At 47.2% G+C, this 24842-nt stretch overlaps 3 protein-coding genes across 5 annotated transcripts; 1 reads left to right on the top strand and 2 right to left on the bottom strand.

The window, feature by feature from the left end:
- Positions 1-5033: 5033 nt before the first annotated feature.
- Positions 5034-11455, bottom strand: zbtb1 (zinc finger and BTB domain containing 1). Of its 2 annotated transcripts, XM_084030998.1 has the most exons (3): positions 11158-11455; positions 7172-9270; positions 5034-5937 (listed from the first exon to the last, which is right to left on the bottom strand). In XM_084030998.1, exon 2 carries the CDS (start codon positions 9264-9266, stop codon positions 7194-7196), a length of 2073 nt encoding a protein of 690 aa, XP_083887124.1. In that variant the 5' UTR covers positions 9267-9270; positions 11158-11455; the 3' UTR covers positions 5034-5937; positions 7172-7193. The 2 variants fall into 2 exon arrangements, with proteins under 2 accessions (XP_083887124.1, XP_083887123.1); XM_084030997.1 differs by having other exon boundaries at positions 5034-9270.
- Positions 11456-12634: 1179 nt separating this feature from the next.
- Positions 12635-16116, top strand: zbtb25 (zinc finger and BTB domain containing 25). Of its 2 annotated transcripts, none has more exons than XM_084031008.1 (3): positions 12635-12800; positions 13805-13971; positions 14504-16116. In XM_084031008.1, exons 2-3 carry the CDS (start codon positions 13949-13951, stop codon positions 15618-15620), a joined length of 1140 nt encoding a protein of 379 aa, XP_083887134.1. In that variant the 5' UTR covers positions 12635-12800; positions 13805-13948; the 3' UTR covers positions 15621-16116. The 2 variants fall into 2 exon arrangements, with proteins under 2 accessions (XP_083887134.1, XP_083887133.1); XM_084031007.1 differs by having other exon boundaries at positions 12665-12731; positions 13793-13971; positions 14504-16114.
- A 906-nt stretch (positions 16117-17022) lies between these two features.
- Positions 17023-23281, bottom strand: LOC311027158 (C-1-tetrahydrofolate synthase, cytoplasmic-like). The gene is made up of 12 exons (XM_084031021.1): positions 23188-23281; positions 22156-22258; positions 21108-21192; positions 20485-20544; positions 19781-19834; positions 18969-19105; positions 18776-18876; positions 18510-18646; positions 18317-18428; positions 17780-17907; positions 17601-17710; positions 17023-17195 (listed from the first exon to the last, which is right to left on the bottom strand). Exons 1-11 carry the CDS (start codon positions 23246-23248, stop codon positions 17648-17650), a joined length of 1041 nt encoding a protein of 346 aa, XP_083887147.1. The 5' UTR covers positions 23249-23281; the 3' UTR covers positions 17023-17195; positions 17601-17647.
- Between the last annotated feature and the right edge of the window lie 1561 nt (positions 23282-24842).

A 24842-nucleotide genomic window follows, 5' to 3' on the forward strand; every position in this document is an offset into this window, starting at 1 on the left:
ATGATTTTGATTTAAGATACAAGTCAGATTTTAAAAGAAGGTGTTAACATGAAAAAAACTATCACTCATTAAAAGCGTCAAAAACACTGCTGGAGTTCCTCATGATAACGCAGATCTAACGTATGATATGGAGTGTAATTAAATGTGTGCGAGTCATCAAAAATATATAGTTCTTCTCACGTTTACTGCTGATTCCCTTCCAGTCTCCAGAATGTGCGTACCGGTACGCATGCCTCAGAGTTTGCTTACGGGTACGCACACTTTCCCGTCAAGTTTGGTTTTTATAGATCACAACATTTGCGTGGAAAGTGGCGTACGCACGTTTCCAGCCCCGTTTTGTGAGTACGCAAGCTTTATAAATGAGGGCCCTGACTGAACTCTTTTCCTTTCAAAGATAAGTAATATTATATATTATATTTAAAGGTTCTGTTATTGTGGTGTTGAAGGCCATCATCGAGGGGAGTTAAACCACTCCTACTCAACATAGCAGGACACTCAGAGAGGCGGACATTTTTATGTGGACCGTTGCCATGGCGACCGTTGTAGCAGGCCATGTCTGTATAAAGTAAAGTGACACCGATCAAGTCCTGGGGCCTCATGTACTAAGAATTGCGTGGATTTCCTACTGAAAAATGGCGTACGCTAGAATCCAGAAACTGTCGTACGCACAAAAAAAATCAGATGTATCAAAGTGTGCGTACACATGGATCCAAGCACTTTTCCTTTGTACATCCCAATCAACGTGGAATTAAGCGCACATGTGGAAGTTCTAAACTCCTCCCTGTCCACGCCTCCATTTAAATATGCAAATGACTTTAAATAGGGCCTGCACCGGGGATTCCCCTCTCTGCACCATCAGATCTACAAAATGAAAAAGGGAAGAAGCGCAACTTCACCGAGTCTGAGCTCGAAACGCTCTTAAAAGAAGTCGAGACTCGAAGACCAGTATTATTTGGTAGCCTCTCATCAGGCATTAACACAAAAAAATGTGAGTGGGAGCGTGTGTGTGAGGCAGTGAACGCTGTGGGGTCGGAGCAGCGCACACTCCCTGAAATAAAAAAGAAATGGTCCGACGTGAAGGTGGAGGTGAAGCGGAGGATTTCGGCCCACCGCCGAAGCGTGACCGCAACGGGCGGGGGGACAGGAGGATATTAATATATAATATATTATATTATTATATATATTAATGACTGCAGAAGTGCGCCGTGGCTACTGCAGTGTGACATTTCCAACTTTACGCACGCATTTATCGACACAAATACTGAACACAAGGAGACAATAAAGGGCTTGTTAGATAGCTCTGCCGCTCTATTTTCACCAGGGAAAAACAAATGCACATATTTGAATGCACGTGCCCAAATGGGCGTTGTGCTGGTTTACATTCGGGGCGCAATTAAACGGATACATTTACTCACCGAGAAGCCACCCATCGCGCACCGTGCCAGCCTCCAGCCTGTTACCAACCATGCTATTAGTAAGAATGAACGAGTCATGCGTTGAACCAGGCCACCTTGCCACGATGTTGGTGAGCTGCATTTGCGCATCACATATTATTTGAACATTTATTGAATGAAAATGTTTCCTGTTGACAAAAACAAATTCATCCTGTGATGGCGCTTTTATAGCAACATGTGTGCAGTCAATAGCTCCGATTACATTAGGGAAACCGGCTCTTGCTGCAAATTGCGCTTTAATGTTGGCCTGTTCAACAGCATTGTATGGGAATTTGATGTACCTGGATGACATTCTGATCCTGTCCCACACAGCTGGCATGGCTCGGCTCAGAGTGGACTGGCACACTTCTGACCGGTCGGCCAGTTCCCTCTGGAAGGCTCCTGTTGCCAGAAACCCCAGAGTGGTCAGCACCTGTGTGGACACGGACAACCCCTGGCTCCTGGCTGTGTTTCTTTCTAGGGCCGGCCGCAGCTCTGCGCACAGCTCCAGTAACACTGGCAACCTTAAACGACTCATGAGCCAGTTGTCGTCATTTGCTAACATATCCTCCCGTTCTCTAAACACCCTCTCACGTCTGATGTTACCGTTTGCGATGTCTTCTAACAAGGCCAAGGCTGCCATTGTTAATGCCATTTTTTCATCACTTTGTGCATGCTTTTATATCCATCCATATGATTGCAAACACGTGTGTGTTAATTGTCCATTAATGTGTCTCTGATGTGCACATTACTCTGAGGACTAATTGTTTTCACATAATTAACAGTTTCACAGCATCACCTCAGAGTGTCGCCAAAGGAACAATAGCTGTAGAAACGTGCGTACGCCAGCCATGAAGCTGCCGTGAGACACCGCACATTTCCACGCTCATTTCACTTTTGATACATCTGAACGTTGGTGTGGAAAATTACGTACGCCATGTTTTTGTGCGTACGCAACATTGATACATGAGGCCCCTGGACTCCCTGAGGGTCCCAGCAGAGACCCTCACAGGTTACGTTAGGAGGCAGAGTCAGACAAGCACTCAAATACCGACAGTCAAAAAACATATGAATTTATATATAAATACATACAGATAAAAGATCAATGAGAGAAATAAGTCTAATGTAAATATAATATGACAAACGTTTGTTCTGAATAAACTATTTAGAAACGCTTCATTTCAAACTAATGTTGACTTCCTGCTCCTTAAACAATAAAAGCACATTTTGTACATGACGATTCATTTTGTGTGGGCAGCTGTTTTACAGCTTCCTGTGCATGTCAAAATAAAAGCGTTTTTTGAAACTGTTCACGTCTGAAACATCGAAGGAAAGGCACGGCTTTTACTGTGAAGACATATCTCTGGCGCTTCCGGTCCGGAGTGAACTCGGGTACCTTGACGCAGCTCGGTCGGTCTATAAACCGCCGCAGGGTCCAGCTGTGGGTCCAGATGAGGGCGATTGGGGGACCGGGAGGCTGTCGGATCTCTGCCGGTCTGCAGACACTCCGCTCCGGCGGTGACTGACGTCACACACTGACGTCCTCCAGCCCGGATCAGTGCCACCATGCGGGACCCGAGGACCTGGACCCCCGGATCCGGCCCTGGTGAGCGGGGGAAGCCCGCCACGTACACCGGGGAGAAGAAGGCGCAGCTGGTGGCCAAAGCCAACCGGAAGTGGGTCCGACTGGCCACCGTGGTGGTCTACGTCCTGTCCGTGTCTCTGGCCGCCGTTTTCCTGGCGATCTACTACAGCCTCATCTGGAGACCCACAGCAGGACCCGGACGGACCCGGACCAGGACCGAGACCACGACCTCCAGGACGGGACCCAACGTCACTGATGCGTTTGTTGATAAAGTTCACAGCTCCACTCAACACTTTATTAACACAGTTGAGAGTCTCCCCGGAACCGGATCAACGTGGGTCAACGACGGACAGACCCTGAACCCGGCTCAGGTCCCATCAGTCCCGTCCAAGCGAGCCCCGACCGAGGCCCCCCATGCCGTCCCCTACCCGACCGGGAAAGAGCGTCCCCTACCCGACCGAGACCACCTACCCGACCGGGACCACCAACCCGGGACGGAGCCGTCCGCTGTGACGGCGGAGGATCCGTCCAACCTGCCGACACACCAGGCCGGAGACCCAGACCGAGAGGGACCCCTACGGGTCCGGGGTGATGAACCCGAGTTACGGATTGTTGGCGGACGCTGGTGACCCTTTCAAAATAAAAATGCGTCTTCATGTTTAGTGTGTGATTATCACGATTGTCGTCTCCGTCTATAGTTTGTTTATTATTGTGTATTAACACGTTAGTGTGCGTCCAGTAGACCGGGACCCGGATTTAGACACCTGAAGGCTGCTATTTATTATTTAATATTATTTAATATTTAAAGGAACCACTCAACAACAAATCTCTTTTTCCAGAAGACGTTCTGCTCTCATTGTGTTAACACCGAAATTTACAGAAGTCTTTAAACGTCTCATCTAATCCTTTCATTCACCTTTGTGTTCAAATAAAAATCTGATTAAATCGAGTCTGTCGTTTGTGTTGCGTTCAGTGTCCGTCTGTGAATCTGAACACTGGAAGGAAGGGACTCAAGTAAATTCTCATCAGCGTACATCAACAGACTAAAACATGACTTTTGGAGTGAGGTTTGATTTCCACATTATATTGAACAATAAACGATATATATTATAACTACAATAACGATAAATAATAACTATAATATATGTAATAACTATAAGTATATATCATAACGATATAGAACTTTAATAACAATATATAACTACAATAACGATATATAAATACTATAATAAAGATATATATAATAACTATAATAACAATATATAACGATATAAATAATAATATCTGTGGCGTTTGTACCTGTGTGACTGTATATTTGGTTTTAGTAGATCTGGATCCGTTTTGGGGTTCAGGGCCCTGATGTGCCCTGTGGTCTACATGAAGACCAGGGCGCTGATCTGGGACCAGAAGGACGGCGAGGCCCAGAGCTCATTTCCTTTTATCTGAAACATAACAGAGAAACTTGTGAAACATGTCAGCTGACCTCAGGCATCCAATCAGGTGAAGTGATCCACGATAATCCCACCAAGATAATCTGCTTTAAGCCGAACACCATGTCCTCTTTATCGCTGGTCACCTCCTCCATGTTTGACCTCCGGGTCCAACCAGGTCTCAGGTCCCAGTCAGATCAACCAGGTCTCAGGTCTCCGTCAGATCAACCAGGTCTCAGGTTTCCTTGAGATCAACAGGATCAACCAGGTCTCAGGTCTCCGTCAGATCAACAGGATCAACCAGGTCTCAGGTTGATTGGAGTTTTGCTGGTTTTAACCTCCTGGGTCACTCTGCTGTCTGTCTGTCTGTCTGTCTGTCTGTCTGTCTGTCTGTCTGTCTGTCTGTCTGAGTAGATTCTCTGTTAAAGCACGAACACTCATAACAATACTAGTAACAGTAAGGCCAGGTCTACCAGTAAATCCATCAATAATCATGTTGCTGCTGTAAATTTCCCACTATGACACTAATACCGGATTCTCTTAATAATAATCCTAATAATAATATTAATAATAACATCCGGAGCCTTTTGTTCACAAACAGAAGTTCACTGGTTTATTAGGAGCAGAACGTTTGAAAGTGAAAATCAGTGAGAAAAGACACGATGATCATCCACAAACAGGAAGCGGGTCATACTGGTTCCGAGCATCTGAGTCGGGTCTGAACTGATTCTGGTTATTCAGGTTATTCGGGATAAAAAATGAAAGTTTTGAAAAGTAGTTTTTTTTTTAATAACGTGTTTTACAATTTTAACGCAGTTTTTAAAATCTGGTTTGAACCCGGATCAACGTCCGGTGCTCAGTTAGTCCCGCCCCTCCTCCGCTGTGATTGGAAGGCTGGTTTAAAGTGACCAATGAAGCGTTTGAATCTCAGCGGCCGGCTCGTCAATATAGAAATATAAAATTATAAATGAATGATTTTAAATCAACTTTGAACTAGTTTCTGCTCACACGTTGGTCCCGTTTAGATCTGGCTCCAGTTTATTTTAACATGGTTTTCGTGGTCCTGAAATGTGGTCCTGGTGAGCTGGAACCGCATTCTGCTGGACCTACGTGGGGTAAATAACCCGCAGTGAGAAACAACATGACGAGTTATAAGGCAACAAGTCAGAGTGTATCCTCCAGAGGACAGAAAGGGGGTCTGCTCGGATCTGGATCAGAAAGATATTCCCATGAACCCTGAATGCTCTTGGTCATGTGAGAATGTTCCGTCCTTTCATTGGTCAGACGTGTCTGTAAACACAGAAAGAAGATCCTGTAGGGCCAGATATCTAGAAGGCCTGGAAAAACCAGTCCAGTCCAGTCCAGATCACTGATTCCAACCACGTCTAGTGTTTGTGGTTTATATGTTCACTTTGAAACTCCTGGCTGTCCGTCCCCCAGCATGCATCACTGCGAGCATGTTACAGTAAAGGCACCAAACACAGAGCACCTTGGGGAAACAGGAAACAGGAAGTGGAGGTTAGGAATCAGACGGTGCTCGCCAACTACAGCTTAGACTTAACATTCTGGGAACTAGAGGAGACAGCGGAGCTACGAGAAGTCGACCCGGAGCCCCGCAGAAGTGGGCAGGGCCTCCGGTTAAGCTCCGCCCCCATTCACCACACAACTACAGATAGGTGGAGGAGGGGCCTTCTTGTGGATGTAGGAGACCAAAACATCCAGAGCCTCTTGAGTCCGGAGTCCACCTCCCATTAAAACCGGTCTTTGGTTCGGTCCGTGTTGACGAACAGATTATTCCTCTTTAATTCGATCGTTTCTTTGGGTGTTGAAGAGCTGAAAGGCCTCGATCGCACAGAGACGCAGCGCATTCTAACAGAGGAACTTGTAGATGATGGTGAACAGAAGTGTTCCGAGTACAGAACCTTCTGGCGCTCCGTGAATAACTTTGGCTTTAACGCGTACAAACAGTGATCGATCTGATAAACAGGATTTAAACCAGGTTAAGGGGGCGGGTCCCACCCAGACGTGGGTCCCACCCTGACGCAGGTCCCACCCTGAGACGGGTCCCAATCAGACCAATGCCCAATGGTTGTGATTCCCCGTCGCCCTTTGAAGACCGAACCGAGCGGTCTCTTAAAAGGAGACGGTCTGGTCTACAGAGGACTTCCTGTTTGCATCGGCTTTCCCGTTCCCCTCGCCTAGCAACCAGCTGTGGTCTGATTAAATTCATGATTAAAACCACATTTGCTTGTTTTTACGTAACATCATGCTGATCGACCAAATGTTAATATTAGTGCTTTTAATCAGGATGAATATTGATTATTATGTTGTTACTGATGAATGACCTCAGAGGGACGACTAGCTCCGCCCCCTCCTCCACGCGTCCGATGTTCCAACGACCCGACACGAAAACACCAAGTGCAGATCATTCTGTATATAAACCACCAGCTTCTTTATAAATATTAATCATAATTATATACATCTAGTTAGCTATGTCGCTGGTTGGCTGAGGACGGTTGATCGTGAATCCTGATTGGCTGCTGTGAGAATGTGATGCAGGAAGTGATGCGGTAAAAGCCGGAGACGCTTGCCCGCCATCGGAGCAGTTACCAACCAATCAGCTTCACTGCTCGCAGTGTGACCGCCTGTTTAGGTTATGCATATACTTTTCAAAGTGCAGATTTAAAGGTGTCTTTTTGGTGTTCAAGTGCATTTGTTCTCACAGTTATGGCTTCTGGATGCAGACTAGAGTCTCTTGGTGTGTTTGGAGTTGTAGTGGCTCCTCATGTCTTTACGGAGGCGGAACTTCTCTCCACAGACGCCACAGATGTAGAGGTGCACGTCCATGTGCTTCTCCAGCTGCTCCCCGCCGGGGAAGATCTGGAAGCACACCTGGCAGATGGTCTCGCCGGCCGACAGGTGTGAGATCATGTGTCGGACGTGGTCGTGTTTGAGGAAGGTTCCCTGGTCGCAGACGGGGCAGACGTAGCGCGCCATGCCCTTGTGCATGTCGGTGTGCAGCCGCAGCTGCCGCTCCCGCAGGAACTGCTTCCCGCAGGTCTGGCAGGTGAACTGCTTCTCCTTGGTGTGCACGGTGTAGTGCTCCCGCAGGTGGCAGCGCTGGTAGAAACCTTTTCCGCAGATGCTGCAGAAGTGTTTGCGGCGGTGATCTGGCTCGCTGCCCTCCTCCAGCAGCGCTGGGCGGAACAGCTCCTGGTCGTGGCAGGACAAGGCGTGCTCCAGCGCCACGCTCTCGTTCTGCAGCAGCATGCCACAGTGAGGGCAGGCCAGGTCCGCCGGGTCCAGGTCGGCCGCCTCCAGGTCGGCCGCCTCCAGAAGCCCCTCCTCCATCCCCTGTGGCTCCTCCATCAGCGACGCCTCGTCTTCCCCGTGGGAGTCCGATTCTCCGCCTTGGGATTCGCCGCAGCGCTCCGCATGCTCCTGCAGCTGGCGGCCTTTAATCAGCACCTGGCCACACCGGCCGCAGGCGCAGATATGACCCATGTGGTTGGACAGGTAGTGGGCCGACTTGTCGTCCTCCGTTAACAGAATGCCACACAGTTCGCAGGGGGCGCCATCTGACTCCTGCTTCTCATCTTTGACCTTACGGAGCTTCGCTGGGATTCCTGAGTCTTCGCTGCTGGACATGTGGCTCTCAAACAGCTCGCTGTTCTCCAGACCGGAGACGCCGGGCTCTGGTCCGCCTTCAGATCCAGCTTTCTCTCTCTGCAAGTCTTTACGTGTGGCGTCTCCGAAACGTGCTCTACAGTCTCTGGTGACGTGCTCGCCCACCCGGACCATCTCGATCTCTGGGAAGACGCCTTCTTCCGGTTCCGTCTTGATGGAGATAGTCCTGGGGGACCCGGGCTCGCCGTCTGTCCCGGCCGCCACAGACCTGATGGCGAGGTCAGAGTCGGCCTTGGTGTCGGGCCAGTCCTCCTCACCTTTACAGGTCACCCTGTGCTCTTCTGTGCTCTCGGAGGCAGAGCTTTCAGCTTTACTGGAGTCGTTGTCCCCCTCCAGGGTTCCTCGCGGCGGATGGAAGGCCTTTCGGTTGGTGCAGGTCAGGATGTGTTCGATCAGAAGTTTCTCACAGCTGAAGACGAAGCCGCAGTCATCGCAGGTGTAGGTGCGGCCGAACCGTGGGCGGTCTTTGAGAGCCGAACTTCTGCCCCCTGGCCTCTTTCTCAAGTCACAGGGCTGATCCGCGACTCCGTCCACCACCGGGGCCGGCACCATCAGAGGAGTGGTCACCACCTCCTCCACCGCTGGCTTGCTGGCGGTCGCCAGACCGGCCAGACGCCCGGCGGTGCTGCTGACAGCTTTCGGTAGGTGCTCCACTTCGGGTGCAGCAGGCCGCTGCTGCTCGTACATGCGGACCCCAAACATCATTTTGCCGGCGGCGGGGCCGGTGGAGGAGCTGGAGGAGGCGGAGGAGGATGGCGTGAGGTTGGAGCTCCTGATGTCCCTGAGGTCCTCCAGCGAGTCGGGGATGTAGTACATCTGCAAGTACGCCATGGAGGCCTTGAGCTCCTCAAACTCGTAGCTGCCCACCATGATGCGTCCGAGGTACATGAGCTGCAGGATGAGGTCGAAGCACTCGGCGCTGATCTGCATGTTGCTGAGGTCCAGACGCCCCGCCCCCTGCTGGTCCCGGATGAACATCATCCTGAAGTAGGAGCTGCAGGCCGCCAGCACGGCCTTGTGGGCCCTGAAGTAGATGTCACCGATGGCGATGAGACAGTCGCACAGGAAGCCCCACTCCCGCTGGTTGTTGAGCTGCTGGAGGACATGGTCGCTGTGGCTCGGCCTCGCCATCACCCTGCAGACAGGAAGTCACGGAGACAGGAAGTCATGTTTCTCATCAGGACCAGGTTTGAATAATCAGAGCCAATAGGGGGGGTGGGATTATTCCTGATCATGTCAACACATTCTTCATTATGCACGTTCTGGGGTAGATTACAGATACAAACACAGTTTAATACTTAAAGGTACAATATGTAAGAAATCTAAAGAAACTGGCCATAAAATCCTCCTCATATGTCATAGAGACTCAGGAATAATGATCATATAACATACTGAACTCACCAACAACAACAGTACAGGCAAAATATTCGCATTTAAAAAAATATTTTGCGGACCGCAAATCATGTTTATGTTTTGAAAACATGTTTTGGCACGTGGCGCCACCCACCGGCGTCTACAAATCATTGCAGTCAGTAGAGTCTCAGCTGCCGAGCAACCACGGGTTGCCAGTTACGACTGAGCTACAATGGCGGAGGCAACGAAACCCAAAAGAGCTCGTTATGATTCACAAAAACGCCAAGATAAAAACCGAGGCAAAGCGAGGGTCTATATAGGGGATGCATTTGAACGGTGGAGACAGTAGAAAGCGGAGAGGAATTTGAAATCGGATGCAGAATTGGCTACTCTTCTCCTAGACGGGTAAGTTGAGCTTGGCTAACTAAGTTAGCATCATAGCTTGACGGGGATGCACATTTCGAATACTTTGAACTGTCGAGTAACGACGTTATTCATTTCGATCATAGAAACAAACGTTAGCAGCACAGACGTCGGAACTAGGGGTGCGGGGGGACCCGTGCTGGCCGACCTGGACAGGAGCTCATTGATCGTGAATCGTGTGCGTGAATGGGTGAATGTCAGTCATTCCTGTAAAGCGCTTTGAATAAAAGCGCTATATAAATGAGGCCATTTTAGTTTCAATTTGGGTTAAGCAGCTTCGTTATGGAACAATTAAAACAGGATGAATACTTAGTTTGTTCTGGAGTAAGGGCCAATGGGGGACACTGTAAGGGGCGGGGCTTAGCCTCCCTACAACCAATGTGTTTATGATTAAATTGTTGACAAGTTGCAGTTCATGTCTGATTTTTGTTCTCAAAAGGCACCAGATTGAAACATTTACATTTAAACCTAGTAAACTGTATTTGCTTCAGAGATCTACTGAAGCCGTCAGTTATTCTATCACACGTGCAGCACCGTTCTCCTTCAGTTCGTGCTTCTGTGTTCGAACGTGGAACCACAGCAGACAGCTCGAAGGCTCTGAACCCAGAGAACCTCCCGTGTTTAGCGGCTCCCAGTACCCCGCGGGTGGGGGGGGGGGCGTCCAGACACGGCCGACAGAGAGACGAGACACGCGGGGAGACGCCGAGGAGGAGCAGCCGAGGAGGAGCAGCCGCATTGAAGCGGATCGAAGGGAGAGGCCGACCGCACTCACGAGCTAAAATGGAGATCACAGCGGTTAGCTTAGCTAAGCTAACGACGGCTAGCATCAACTACACCGGAAGTTACTATGACGACGGCTTCAAAATAAAACGCATAGAACTCAACAAGTTATTCAACACTTAACAGAAGGCGACACGGACGAAGCAGAATGGCAAAAGCAAACATAAATGTATGATTGTTGAAATTAGACGGTAAATAGGGTATACACGGTAATTTGAAGCTAGTTTAACAGTCCACGTCTTTACTACGCCGTTTACCTTTGAAAAACCAGACCGGATGTATGAGCTGAACATGCCGCTGACTTGACGGTTGCTGGGGGATATCTAACCCGCAAACAGTCCCGCCACCCCCGCACTGCCACCCGCATTTAAGTAGCACCGAGAGCACCACGCAGGCCGCGGGGATTTTTTCTAAAGTTTCCCCAGACAGGCGGCTCCGAGGGCCGGGAAGAAACCCATCGACTCACCGTGGGTACCGGAGGCCGGCGGAGGAGTTGCTGCTGTTGGCGGAGGGTGTGTGGTTGTCCCCGGGGGTCCGGAGGGTTCCTCTCCGGAGACTTGTTGTGTTCAGGCGGACTGTTGAGAAGGAGAAGCCCCTCCTCTTCTTCTTCTTCCTCTTCTTCTTCTTCTTTTACTACCACCACTTCTACAACTACTTCTTCTTCTCTTTCTTCTTTTTCTTCTTCTCTTTCTTCTTCTTCTTCTACTCCTGCAGGATGAGAGAACTTCCGCACAGACTGCCGCTCCGTCAAGCCGGACACAGTGGAGGGCATCTTAAGCAACACAATAAAATACTTCCGGTCCATATGCTGGCCTTCAAAATAAAATGCAGAACAGCTTCCCGTGAGCTTCAGAGATAAAATAATCCTTAATTAATGATAAAAAAAAGTTGATGACGTCATAACTACATATGAAATTATATTTTTGTGGTTTTAAAAACATTGTTTCATGTTCTTATAGCAAGAAACTTTTCTTACAACTGTTTATTTCATCAGCGAAACAAATAACATTATCAATCGAGAATATTTTTATTGTATTAATTCATCTTTGAATAACATAATCATCGTGTTATAATCACATGATTTAATCTTAATTCATACAATAAAACCTTTATTCATGTTATATGTCCTATTTTGTCTTTGTTTTAATATATAAAATAACATATTGTTTCATGTTGTAATAACATTTAATATAATAAAATATTCCATGTTAAAAAACATTTATTTGTTTTATTTTATTTTTATTGTTTCACGTCATATTAACTTTTAAATTACATTCTAATTTTCTTTAATTCTATAATACTATTTTATTCATATTTTATATCAAATGATACTTTCATCTTTTTCTGATTATGACAACATGTTTCATTTTGTATCAAAATCAAATGTATTCATTTTATGTCTCAGTGTTGAGGAAACCCGTTTGTGTTCAAATGATTTTGTCCACATCATCAATCAGTCTGGCAGCGATCCAAGTCAATATTCATTATATAACAGAGATGTATTGATTTGATTTGGGTGTTGACTGGGGCCTCCCAGCATGCACCGGGGCAGCAGGTTAATCATATCATGTTAATAGAACTTGTTCTAATGTTGCTGATATCAGTTATAACAATAAAACATGATATTTGATATTTTAATCTTAAGTCTTAAGTGTCTATGATATAATAAGACTCACCTGTTCAGACTTCACCTCGACTCTACATAGCATGACCCACTAACACCCCCCCCCCCCTTACCTATAGCACTCTGATCATAGCACTGTTGCTCTTAAGGTACTACTTTACTCAGATGAGGACCTAACACTGCTAAATAACACCGCTAAATGACCTAAATGTAAATGTAATAACATATTCATGTTATTTAAATGGGTCGATAATTCTGTTATTGATTATGAATTATATGTTAGTAGACGACACGGACGAATCATGTGACCAGCCCTTTTGACCCGTCCTCTCGCGAGACCTGACGCGGGTTTTTGCGAGATCATCTGCACCAACAAATCTGCTCCAGAACCTGAAGACAATCTTCACATTTCTGCGGTAAGAGATCGATTAACGGCCGCTGGGCACGGCGCGCGTGCACGACACAGACCGGTGGAGAGCGTGTAGGTGCTGGGCGGGCGTGTGCACGCGGCTACGGTGCGTGTTAGTGAATGAGGACGTGCGTGTAGCTGAATTTGAATGAGATGGAGGATGGAGGAGGCTGCAGACCGACGGGCGCGACGCGATGTGCACGCGCGGAGCTGTATTGTTGCTTGTTGTTGGGTCGCGCGGGTGTCCGGTTTCCGGTATGTTTGGCTCGGCCAGTCTGCGCGCGTGTGTGTATGAGTGTGTACGCGCGCGCCTCCGGTGACCTTCACTAAGGTCAGAGGTCAGGTGTTCTGGAGACACTGTGAGGTCATAAACAGGTGACCTGCAGCACCCTGCTGTTGTTATTGTTATTAGTAATATTGTGATTGTTTTTATTGTTATTATTATGATATTATTATTAGTGTTATTATATTATTATATTATTATTAGTGTTATTATATTATTATATTATTATTGTTGTTATTATTATTATTATTTACATGATTGTTATTATTAAGTGGAAGCTGCTTAATCAAGTCCACAGATTATTTATTATAATTTAATGTCAAACTAAAGAGGAGAAGCTTCTTTAATGAAAAGTAAAAGATGACATGAAGTCTGCAAACATGAAAAAGTTTTCATGAATAAGTTGATATAATCTGTTCCATATTTAGTTATAACAGTTTATATGTGATATCATTATGTTGCTGTACTTTACTTTATTTAGGTATTTATGTATATGGATATAATAATCACCTTGTTCTATATGTCATGTGTTTTTATTATGATAATATAATATATTATATATATACATGTAAACACCAGGTTACCTCTAATGTGTGTCTCACTGTATATTTATTATGTTTATTCTGGTTTTATTGTAGTGTTTAAATACATCCTATTCATTATATTATTATTATTATTATTATTATTATTATTATTATTATTATTATTATTATTAACAATAATAATGATTGATTGTTATGATCTCCCTGGTCCTGGTCCTGTCCTTGGTCCTGGTCCCGGTCCAGGTGGACATGGAGGTGTCCTCTCACAGCCTCTTCTTGCTGCAGCAGCTCAACGTCCAGCGAGAGTTCGGCTTCCTGTGCGACTGCACCGTCGCCATCGGCAACGTCTACTTCAAAGCACACCGCGCCGTGCTAGCGGCGTTCTCCAACTACTTCAAGATGATCTTCATCCACCAGTCCAGGTAAGGGGGGTGGACACAGTGAAGGAACAGCATGTAGTGATCTTCTACCAGTCCAGGTGAGGGGGGGGGGGGACACAGTGAAGGAACAGCATGTAGTGATCTTCTACCAGTCCAGGTGAGGGGGGGAGGACACAGTGAAGGAACAGCTTGTAGTGATCTTCTACCAGTCCAGGTGAGGGGGGGGGGGGGGACACAGTGAAGGAACAGCATGTAGTGATCTTCTACCAGTCCAGGTGAGGGGGGTGGACACAGTGAAGGAACAGCATGTAGTGATCTTCTACCAGTCCAGGTGAGGGGGGTGGACACAGTGAAGGAACAGCATGTAGTGATCTTCTACCAGTCCAGGTGAGGGGGGGGGAGGACACAGTGAAGGAACAGCATGTAGTGATCTTCTACCAGTCCAGGTGAGGGGGGTGGACACAGTGAAGGAACAGCATGTAGTGATCTTCTACCAGTCCAGGTGAGGGGGGGAGGACACAGTGAAGGAACAGCGTGTAGCAGCTGCCGTGCTGACTGTGTGTCTCCTCCCCAGCGAGTGTATAAAGATCCAGCCAGCCGATATCCAGCCCGACGTCTTCAGCTTCCTGCTGCACATCATGTACACCGGCACCAGTCCCCAGCAGCCGGTGGACCAGAGCCGGCTGCAGGACGGCATCAAGTTCCTGCACGCCTACCAGCTCTGCCGGAAACCCAGCGAGGGCGCCACCGACACCGCAGCCGCCACCGACATGGTTCGAATGTCCAACCTGTACGGGATCCAGATCTCCTCCCAGCTGGCCAACAAGGAGGTGGTCCCCAAGACCCCCGGCGTGTCCCGCGTGGCCCCTGAGGACGGACACTCCTCTGGCCGGGGGGGGCGGTCCCCCTCCCAGCCATCCCTCGCTGTGGGACTGGAGGGGGTCCCGTCAGACCACCAGGCCTCAGCACTACGGAACGTCTGCTCAGTGGCATCCGGAGACGACTCGGACATATCAGCCCGCATCAAGCAGGAGCGCGTGGAGGAGGACGGCGAGGAGGGGCTGGGGGCGGGGCCTCCGTCTCAAGACAGCAGTCCCAGTCAGAGCCTCCTGTTCAGCGACCGGGTCCTGGTCCTGCTGTGTCCTCGCTGTGGAGAGCGCTGCTCGTCTCCCGAGGACCTGCGGGAGCACCTGTTCAGCCACGCCCTCGGCCCCGCCCTCGGCCCTGGCGTGGAGGGGGGGCCGGCAGGGGCCCCAGAGCACCTGGACGCCGGGTGTCTGGAGGAGGCGCTGAGGCAGAGCCAGGCGCTTGCCAATCAGCTGGCGGCGGAGCTGAGGAGGAGCAGGGGGGGAGGCAGCCCCCCCTCCGGCGTCCTCCACTCTCGGAAACGGAGGATCGCCTGCGCCGTCTGCAGCCGGCGCTTTGCCCACAAGAGTCAGCTGCAGGAGCACATGTACACGCACACGGGCCGGCCTGCCCGCCTGCACCGCTACAACCGCCTCTGCAGCCAGCTCTTCCAGGCCTCCGCCCACTTCTGCGAGGCCGAGGCCGGGGGAGGGGGCGGGGCCTCGTCTGGCGGCGCCGCGCTCTCCGAGGAGGTGACCAGGGACACGCAGGACAACGGCAGCTCCTGCTACTCACTGGACTCGGAGGTCTCCCAGGAGAGCGTGGACGGCGTCCCAGTGGAGTGATGTCATCAGGTTACGTCATCAGGTGATGTCATCAGGCGGTTGAAGGTGTTGTTGTGTCCGTCTCTGCTGCACCGGTGCAGGTGTGTGTGGGCGTGGCTAAGTTCAGACTGAAATCAATCAGCTGCTGAGAATCGCTGAGTCGTCGTTTTCTAATGAATCTGAATGTTTTCTGTTTTTCTACAAACTGACGTCAGACAAAATGAGACGTTTGAAGACGTCACACACCGAGAAGACAATCAGCAGATCAATCGATACGTATTGATCACTTGCAGATTCACTTTCATCCCGTCTGTTTCTGTGAAATGTGTCGAATGCCGATCTCCCCAACTTGCCGGCGGGCAGTGAACGCCTCAGCGACAGACCATGTGATGGGCGGCGATGCGTTCAAATGTCTGACTGTGAAACTCTGGTTTTATTGTGGAAGGACGCAGCAGTGCCTTCCTGTGGTGCGTTCATGGTTCCGGGACATTGAAGCTTTGTGTGGATAATGTTTGACCACTTTAATGTAAACAGAAACACAGGATCACGACACTGTTTATTGATTCATGTATATGTATTGATTATATCATCATGATTAATCTCATTAAAACTAATTTATCGATCCTTTTTTAAATTTCTGATGAATTTAACCAAAATAAATATCGTCTTAAAAACAAAGATGATAACTGAAACTGTTCAGATGGATTGATACGCAGATTTATTTCATCTCTGAGTAAAGAATAATAAAAATGCTATATTTTATATATAGTAGAGTAACATCAGTTAAGATAAAGGAAAATAAACAGAAAGAGACAAATGATAATGCTACGTTACCATGACGATGGCAGTGCTACAACGACTTTTAACGGAAGTTTGAAAATCGACGTTGAGCGCTGACAAACTCAAACACGTTATTATTATTATTATTATTTTATTATTATTGTTTAACAGGAACAAATAAAGCACACAATAAACAATAATTCACATCGAAATATGAAGAATATCAATTAATTATTTAAAAATTTAACAAGAAAATGTTTTTCAACTTGTTTCTATAAAAAACCTGACTTTATTTAAAACTTTATTTTGAAAGGGTTTGCAGTGTTGTGGTCCTTTAACTTGGAGAGTTCCTGTGTTGACGTCACATGACCGGCCTTTATGGATGAGGAGCTGTTATTATTGATTATTGAACGTCATCTTCATTCTGTGTTTCACTGTAAAAGCTTTGTGTTTTTCATTGATGGATCAATAAAGTCTTTTTCCACCAATCAGGACACAGAACTGTGTATATATATATATATATATATATATATATATATATATATATATATATAAAATATCCAAGATTAGATTCTGATGATGTATTTTCCTTTACTCTATTTGAATTGATTGATGGACTGAATATAAAAAAAACATTTGAACTTCTATGAATTATAAATGTTACAAAACTTCATATAATTAATGATCCGTTGATCATAATGCCAATAATCAAAACATTGATTACATATTTGATCACTTCCTGTTGACTCCAGCAGGAAAGAGCTGGGATGTGTCTGCTGCTGTTTCCATGGCAACGGCCTCAGCTTCTTCTTCCTCCTGCATGGATCACAGTGTTACCCTGAACTCTGCCTGACAGGTGACCCACTATGAAACCAGGACACGAAGAAAGGAAGACACTCCACACCTGTGAGGCTGCTGGTGACCAGCAGGGGGCGCCGCCGTGTCTCTGTTAACTACCAATGATGCTCAGCGGACGCTTGTCATAGAAACATAACAATCTGTCTTTGGGTTAGTTTGAGAAAATGTTATTAGAGAGAAAGAGTTCAAAGGAAAAGGAGAAGGAGAACAAGTACTAGTAGTAGTAGTAAGAGCAATAATAGTAGTAGTAGTGGTAGTAGTAATAGTAATAGTAGTAGTAGTAAGAGCAATAATAGTAGTAGTAGTAGTGGTAGTAGTAATAGTAATAGTAAGAGCAATAATAGTAGTCACAGGAAGTCTCACCTTCGTGGCGGTTGGCGTGGGTCTACAGGAGAAAGGAAGTCTCACCATCAGAGGTCGTGGCGGGTGGCGTGGGTCTTCAGGAGGACCCGCTGGGCGCTTTGCACCGTGTTCTGAAACAGAGACAGCGTCAGCATCCGGACTCGGACCAGCGGTCCAGGAGACAACCAGGTTTGACGTACCTCCATCAGCATGGCCACCGTCATTGGCCCCACCCCTCCTGGGACAGGGGTGATGAATCCCGCTCTCTGATTGGCTGAGGCGTAGTGGACGTCTCCAACGACCCGTTTACCGCTCGCCTTCGTCTCATCTGTCAGGGAGGATGACTCAGAGGTCAAAGGTCACACAAATAAAGTCAGTACACTAGAAACCTCTGGTGTCTGTAGGACGCCTCAGTTTACGCTGGTCATATGATCGACTAGTACCAGGTGTAGTACCAGCTGTAGAACCAGCTGTATTACCAGATGTAGTACATGGGTTAGTACCAATTGTAGTACTGGTACAAGGTGCAGTACCAGGTGTATTGCTAGCTGTAGTACCACATGTCATACCAGCTGCAGTACCAGGTGTAGTACCGACTGTAGTACCAGATGTAGTACCAGGTGTCATACAGGTACCATGTGCAGTACCAGGTGTAGCACCAGTTATAGTATCAGGTTAAGTACCGGTACCATGTGTAGTACCAGTTATAGTATCAGGTTTAGTACCAGGTGTAGTACCTGGTATGTGGTTGATCCCACAGTCGACGACCACCGCACCCTCCTTCAGCCACTCCCCTCTCACCATCTCTGCTCGTCCCGCCCCCACCACCAGGACATCAGCCCGCCCCACCTGAGAGCCAGGAAACGCATCATCGCACACAGGAAACCTTCAATAATAATCCTCTTTCCGTCTCTCGGTGAGTGAGCTCACCTGTTCAGGTAGGTCTGGGGTCTTGGAGTGACAGGTGGTCACGGTTGCGTGGTTCCACAGCAGCAGGTCATGCATCGGTGCTCCAACGATCTTACTGCGACCAATCACGACGGCGTGTTTCCCCGCCACCGACATGCCTGCACAGGAAGAGCAACATCAGGCTCTGATTGGTCCAGTCTGACAGGACCATCGTTTGACCATCACGGGGTTCCTGTGGGACTGGGACATGTGAATTCTGGCGGACTTTGAAGTTCTGAGGAACTGACCCGTCTGTCTGATGAGCTCCATGCAGCCGTTGGGGGTGCAGGGGATGAAACAGTGGTTCAGGTCTCCTCGGGACAGCTTCCCTGCATTGATGCAGCTCAGACTGCACACACATCAACACACTGATGATGAGGATCAAGACTCTGCAGGACCCGGAGACCAACGTCCGGTCTAGGACTTCCTGTGGAGACTCACCCGTCCACGTCTTTCTCTGGAGAGACGGCGTTGGTGACGAGCTCCGTGTCGATGGAGTTTACCGAGTCCAACGGGAGCTGGACGATCAGACCGTGGACAGACGGGTTCTCGTTGACAGACAGGATGCTCCGCAGGACCTGCAGGACCACAAGGGAGTGATGTGTATCAGGTGAGTGATGTGTATCAGGTGTGTGATGTGAATCAGGTGAGTGATGTGTATCAGGTGAGTGATGTGTATCAGGTGAATTATGTGTACCAGGTGAGTGATGTGTATCAGGTGTGTGATGTGTATCAGGTGAGTGATGTGTACCAGGTGAATGATGTGACCCAGGTGAGTGATGTGTATCAGGTGTGTGATGTGAATCAGGTGAATGATGTGACCCAGGTGAGTGATGTGTATCAGGTGAGTGATGTGTATCAGGTGTGTGATGTGAATCAGGTGAATGATGTGACCCAGGTGAATGATGTGTATCAGGTGAGTGATGTGTATCAGGTGTGTGATGTGAATCAGGTGAATGATGTGACCCAGGTGAATGATGTGACCCAGGTGAGTGATGTGTATCAGGTGAGTGATGTGTATCAGGTGTGTGATGTGAATCAGGTGAATGATGTGACCCAGGTGAGTGATGTGTATCAGGTGAGTGATGTTTATCAGGTGAGTGATGTGTATCAGGTGTGTGATGTGTATCAGGTGAGTGATGTGTATCAGGTGTGTGATGTGTATCAGGTGTGTGATGTGAATCAGGTGAATGATGTGACCCAGGTGAGTGATGTGTATCAGGTGAGTGATGTGTATCAGGTGTGTCACTAACCTCCTCCTGTGTTGTTGTGTTTGGAAGTCTCAGGTGTTTTGCATCAATTCCAATCTGCAGACGAGAAACTGAAATGTTATTATTGTTTTTGTTGTTATTATAGTTTTGATTGTTGTTATTATTATTGTTATTATTAGAATTATTATTGTTATGATTATTATTATTGTTATGATTATTGTAAAATTACAATAATACAAACAATAATTTTATAGTTTGTATTATTGTTTGTATTATTGTTTGTATTATTGTTATGATTGTTATTATTGTTGTTATTATTGTTGTTATTATTGTTATTATTATTATGATTGTTATGATTATTGTTATTGTTGTATTATTGTTAGCATTATTATTGTTGTTATTGTTATTATTATTATTGTTATGATTGTTGTTATGATTGTTATTATTATTGTTATTATTGTTGTTGTTATTATTGTTATTATTATTTTTATGATTGTTGTTGTTATTATTGTTATGATTATTGTTGTTGTTGTTGTTATTGTCATCATTAGCTTGTTATCATTTTCTTAGCATCACTGTAGTTTTCCTCAAACAAACAAAGGAATTGTTCATCTTTTGGGGACTATTTTCTGCGGCAGATGGACGCTGTGTGTTAACGGGGCTCTGGGGGACTCAGCAGGACTCCTGGTGGTTCAGATCCACGTGAGGACAGAGAGGTAGTAGACGGGACAGACAGGATGTCTCACCTCGGCTGCAGCCTTCAGTTTGGTGCTGATGTACAGGTTGGAGTCGTCCCGGTCTCCCACCTGCAACACAGACCCACCTGTTGGTCTCCAGGATCCAGACCAGCACACACCCAAGACATGGACCTCAGCACACTGTCAGGTCCTTTATCTGTTTACTGCACTACAACTTAGACCAGGGGCCTGGACTACCCAGAGAGATACCAGGTATCTTCCTGTTCTCCAGCTTCAGTAACCCTAACAAAGGCAATCAGAGGTCAGAGGTCACACAACGGTGGTTATCAACTCGATAACTCAACTGAAGTCACCTCGCTAAGCCCAAATCCTGCTTCCTAGTCCAGGCCTCTGGTCTGAACCGGGACCAGTGCTGAACCATGTGGTGAAGTTCCACTGCAGCAGGTCAAAGTCCGCCTCCACAGCTGAACTTGAGGGAACCTGATTGGTTCCTGGTTAAAGACCGACTGTGAGAGGAAGAGCAGCTGCAGTAAACACAGACCAGTTCAGACCAGTTCAGACCAGGTTCAGACCAGGTTCAGGACCCTCTAGATCCACAATCTACATAACAATACAGAAGAAGAAGAAGAAGAAGAAGAAGAAGAAGAAGAAGAAGGAAATGACAACATCACCTGCAGGACCACCAGACCAGGTCTGAACCCTGAGAACAGACTCCTCATCTTCTCCACCTCCTGCTTCAGCCGCTCCCTCACCAACCTGAGGACACAGACCGGGGTCACAGACCGGGGTCAGGACTTACACAGACCGGGGTCAGGACTTACACAGACCGGGGTCAGGTCTAACACAGACCGGGATCAGGACTCACACAGACCGGGGTCAGGACTCACACAGACCGGGGTCAGGTCTAACACAGACCGGGATCAGGACTCACACAGACCGGGATCAGGACTCACACAGACCGGGATCAGGACTCACACAGACCGGGATCAGGACTCACACAGACCGGGATCAGGTCTAACGCAGATCGGGATCAGGTCTAACACAGACCGGGATCAGGACTCACACAGACCGGGGTCAGGTCTAACACAGACCGGGATCAGGACTCACACAGACCGGGGTCAGGACTCACACAGACCGGGGTCAGGTCTAACACAGACCGGGATCAGGACTCACACAGACCGGGATCAGGACTCACACAGACCGGGATCAGGACTCACACAGACCGGGATCAGGACTCACACAGACCGGGATCAGGTCTAACGCAGATCGGGATCAGGTCTAACACAGACCGGGATCAGGACTCACACAGACCGGGGTCAGGTCTAACACAGACCGGGATCAGGTCTAACACAGATCGGGATCAGGTCTAACACAGACCGGGATCAGGACTCACACAGACCGGGGTCAGGTCTAACACAGACCGGATTAGGTCTAACACAGACCGGGATCAGGACTCACACAGACCGGGATCAGGACTCACACAGACCGGGGTCAGGTCTAACACAGACCGGGATCAGGACTCACACAAACCGGGGTCAGGTCTCACACAGACCGAGTCAGGTCTAACACAGACCGGGATCAGGACTCACACAAACCGGGGTCAGGTCTCACACAGACCGAGTCAGGTCTAACACAAACCGGGGTCAGGTCTCACACAAACCGGGGTCAGGTCTCACACAGACCGAGTCAGGTCTAACACAGACCGGGATCAGGACTCACCTAGATGTTTTGTTGCCGGAGACGACCGTTGCTATGGAGCGCCTGATTCCTTGGCAACCGGAGGCCCGGAGACGGAGTGAGAGGGAGACCATGGACAACATGACTGAGAGACAGACAGGTAAACAGACAGACAGAAAGACACACAGGACAGTTCTCACACTGTACTTCTATAATGGATATTCAATACTACAAAAACAAAGTACTAATTCTACTTCTACTCAAGTACAAAGTACAAGTATCTGTACAAGTAACTGAATCTCACGTCATATTCATGAGAAAAGTACAAATAAATACTCAAGTACAGATACCTGACTATTCACACACTAAGAAAGTATTTGTACTTAGTTACTTCCAGCTCTGAGATAAGTTATCATTCAAAGTTTATCAGTCGACTGAGTATCATAAAGGAGCAGTACAAGTTGAAATACTCAGGTAAAGTACGTGAGTATATGTACACCAGCTGGTACGATGAAGGTGAACCTTTATTTTCATTTCGCTTTCACAAACAACAGAAGTCTGATTAAGCTGCCAAAATACAAACAAACTCAACATGTTATTATTATTATTAGTAGTAGTATTATTATTAGTATTATTATTAGTAGTAGTAGTAGTATTATATCACTCACTAAAACACAGAACCACATCAGAAATAAACCATAACAGTGTGTTTACATCACTGGCATCAAGTTTCTTTCCCCAGCTGTGTCTGATCCAGATATAAATAGAAAGAAACACATATAAACAGATATAAATAGATAGAATAGAAGCAAAAGGTTGTCAGCATTTAAGGTTTAAATAAAGTTACTACAAAGGAACACGTTGCCGATGGCCGCAGCTGTTAATGATTAAAAACCCTTCAGAGTCTCAGAGAAACTTTCAGAAACACGTCATCACTTTGTCAAACTGACCAACAGTCAAGGTTCCCATGATGCATCTGTGCAGCTGCATATGCAAAGCCGTGTTTAATAAAGTGAGGTTTTACATGTAATGTGAGACAGGGCTGCAGACAGACAGACAGACAGACAGACTCACCTGAGAGACCAGCAGAGACTGGGACGGAGGCTGTAGGGCGACGCTGTGTTTGTTCACTCATTCCTGTGGGCGTCGACACGGCTACGGAGGCCCACGGCTGACAAAAAGATGCATTCATGAACACAAAATTCATACAGGCAGACAGACAGGTGGAGGGACAGACAGGTAGAGAGATATTTGTGAGTGGGACAAAATACTGAGTAGATTTATCTCAGCATCATAAATTAAGCACTAAAATACTTCAAAACAACAAGTATTATAGATAGTGTGTATGTATATATACATACACATACATTTTGTACATATATATAATACTTAAGTGTAGTACAGCAGTAAACGTGGAAACTGAACTTTTAAAGTTTGCAGCTGTTTGGCACAAATGAGCTTCCATAGTGTGTGTGTGTGTGTCTGTGTGTGTGTGTGTCTGTGTGTGTGTGTGTGTGTGTGTGTGTGTGTGTGTGTGCTTGTGTGTGTGTGTGTGTGTGTGTGTGTGTGTGTGTGTGTGTGAGTGTGTGTGTGTGTGTGTGAGTGTGTGTGTGTGTGAGTGTGTGTGTGTGTGTGAGTGTGTGTGTGTGTGTGTGAGTGTGTGTGTGTGAGTGTGTGTGTGTGTGTGTGTGTGTGTGTGTGAGTGTGTGTGTGTGTGTGTGTGTGTGTGTGTGTGTGTGTGTGTGCGTGTGTGTGTGTGTGATGAAGAGGAGGGACTGGGACAGATGTCATCCAATCAGAACTCAGACTTTTGGGGAGGAGAAGAAGGAGGAGATGAAGGAAATCGAGGAGGAGGAGATGGTGGAGGGGGATCAGGAGGAGGAGATGAAGGAGGAGGAGGAGATCAAGGAGGAAGAAGAGATGGAGGAGGAGATGAAGGAGGAAGAAGAGATGGAGGAGGAAGAAGAGATGGAGGAGGAGATGAAGGAGGAAGAAGAGATGGAGGAGGAGATGAAGGAGGAAGAAGAGATGGAGGAGGAAGAAGAGATGGAGGAGGAGATGAAGGAGGAAGAAGAGATGGAGGAGGAGATGGAGGAGGAAGAAGAGATGGAGGAGGGGGAGGAGGAGGAGGAGATGGAGGAGGAGGAGCTGGAGGAGGGTGAGGAGGAGGAGGAAAGTCTTTTGGCCATAGTGACTCTACTGACTGATCCGGTTCTACGTGGTTAACTGAGCCTGAATGTGGATCTGGGTTCTGACTGACTTCCTGTCTACGACCTCCATCTCAACTGCAAAGACCAAGAGGGTTTCTTTTACCTGGTCCTGGTCCTTCTCTGCACTATGGGCAGGTTTCAGTAGAGGGCAGTCATTGTATTTATGACACAACATGTAGAATCACTAATACTGACAATATGATCAATATCTATCTATCTATCTATCTATCTATCTATCTATCTATCTATCTATCTATCTATCTATCTATCTATCTATCTATCTATCTATCTATCTATCTATCTATCTATCTATCTATCTATCTATCTATCTATCGAGCTCATCCTCCAAATCTGCTAAGGAGGCAGTAAAGAAAAAGGAGGTGGAAGTGAAAGTAAAATTATCAAAAGCAGAGGGGAAAAGTTGAATATGGAAGGAAATAATTAATCAATGGAACCAGTATTGGAAGAGCCAGGAAAAAGGGAGACATTTATATAAATTACAGGGAGTAGTAGGAGAGA

The sequence above is a fragment of the Eutrigla gurnardus genome (genome assembly GCF_963514095.1).
Source record: "Eutrigla gurnardus genome assembly, chromosome: 16".
Lineage (NCBI taxonomy): Eukaryota > Metazoa > Chordata > Actinopteri > Perciformes > Triglidae > Eutrigla > Eutrigla gurnardus.

Coding starts and splice junctions, on each gene's coding strand:
- zbtb25 (XM_084031007.1), top strand. CDS start 13,799: ATGGAGGTGTCCTCTCACAGCCTCTTCTTGCTGCAGCAGCTCAACGTC. Junction 13,972..14,503: donor ATCTTCATCCACCAGTCCAG/GTAAGGGGGGTG, acceptor TCTCCTCCCCAG/CGAGTGTATAAAGATCCAGC.
- LOC311027158 (XM_084031021.1), bottom strand. CDS start 23,248: ATGAGTGAACAAACACAGCGTCGCCCTACAGCCTCCGTCCCAGTCTCT. Junction 20,545..21,107: donor CTGGTCTGGTGGTCCTGCAG/GTGATGTTGTCA, acceptor TCTGTGTTGCAG/GTGGGAGACCGGGACGACTC. Junction 18,647..18,775: donor GGAGCTCATCAGACAGACGG/GTCAGTTCCTCA, acceptor CTTCCTGTGCAG/GCATGTCGGTGGCGGGGAAA.
- zbtb1 (XM_084030998.1), bottom strand. CDS start 9,266: ATGGCGAGGCCGAGCCACAGCGACCATGTCCTCCAGCAGCTCAACAAC.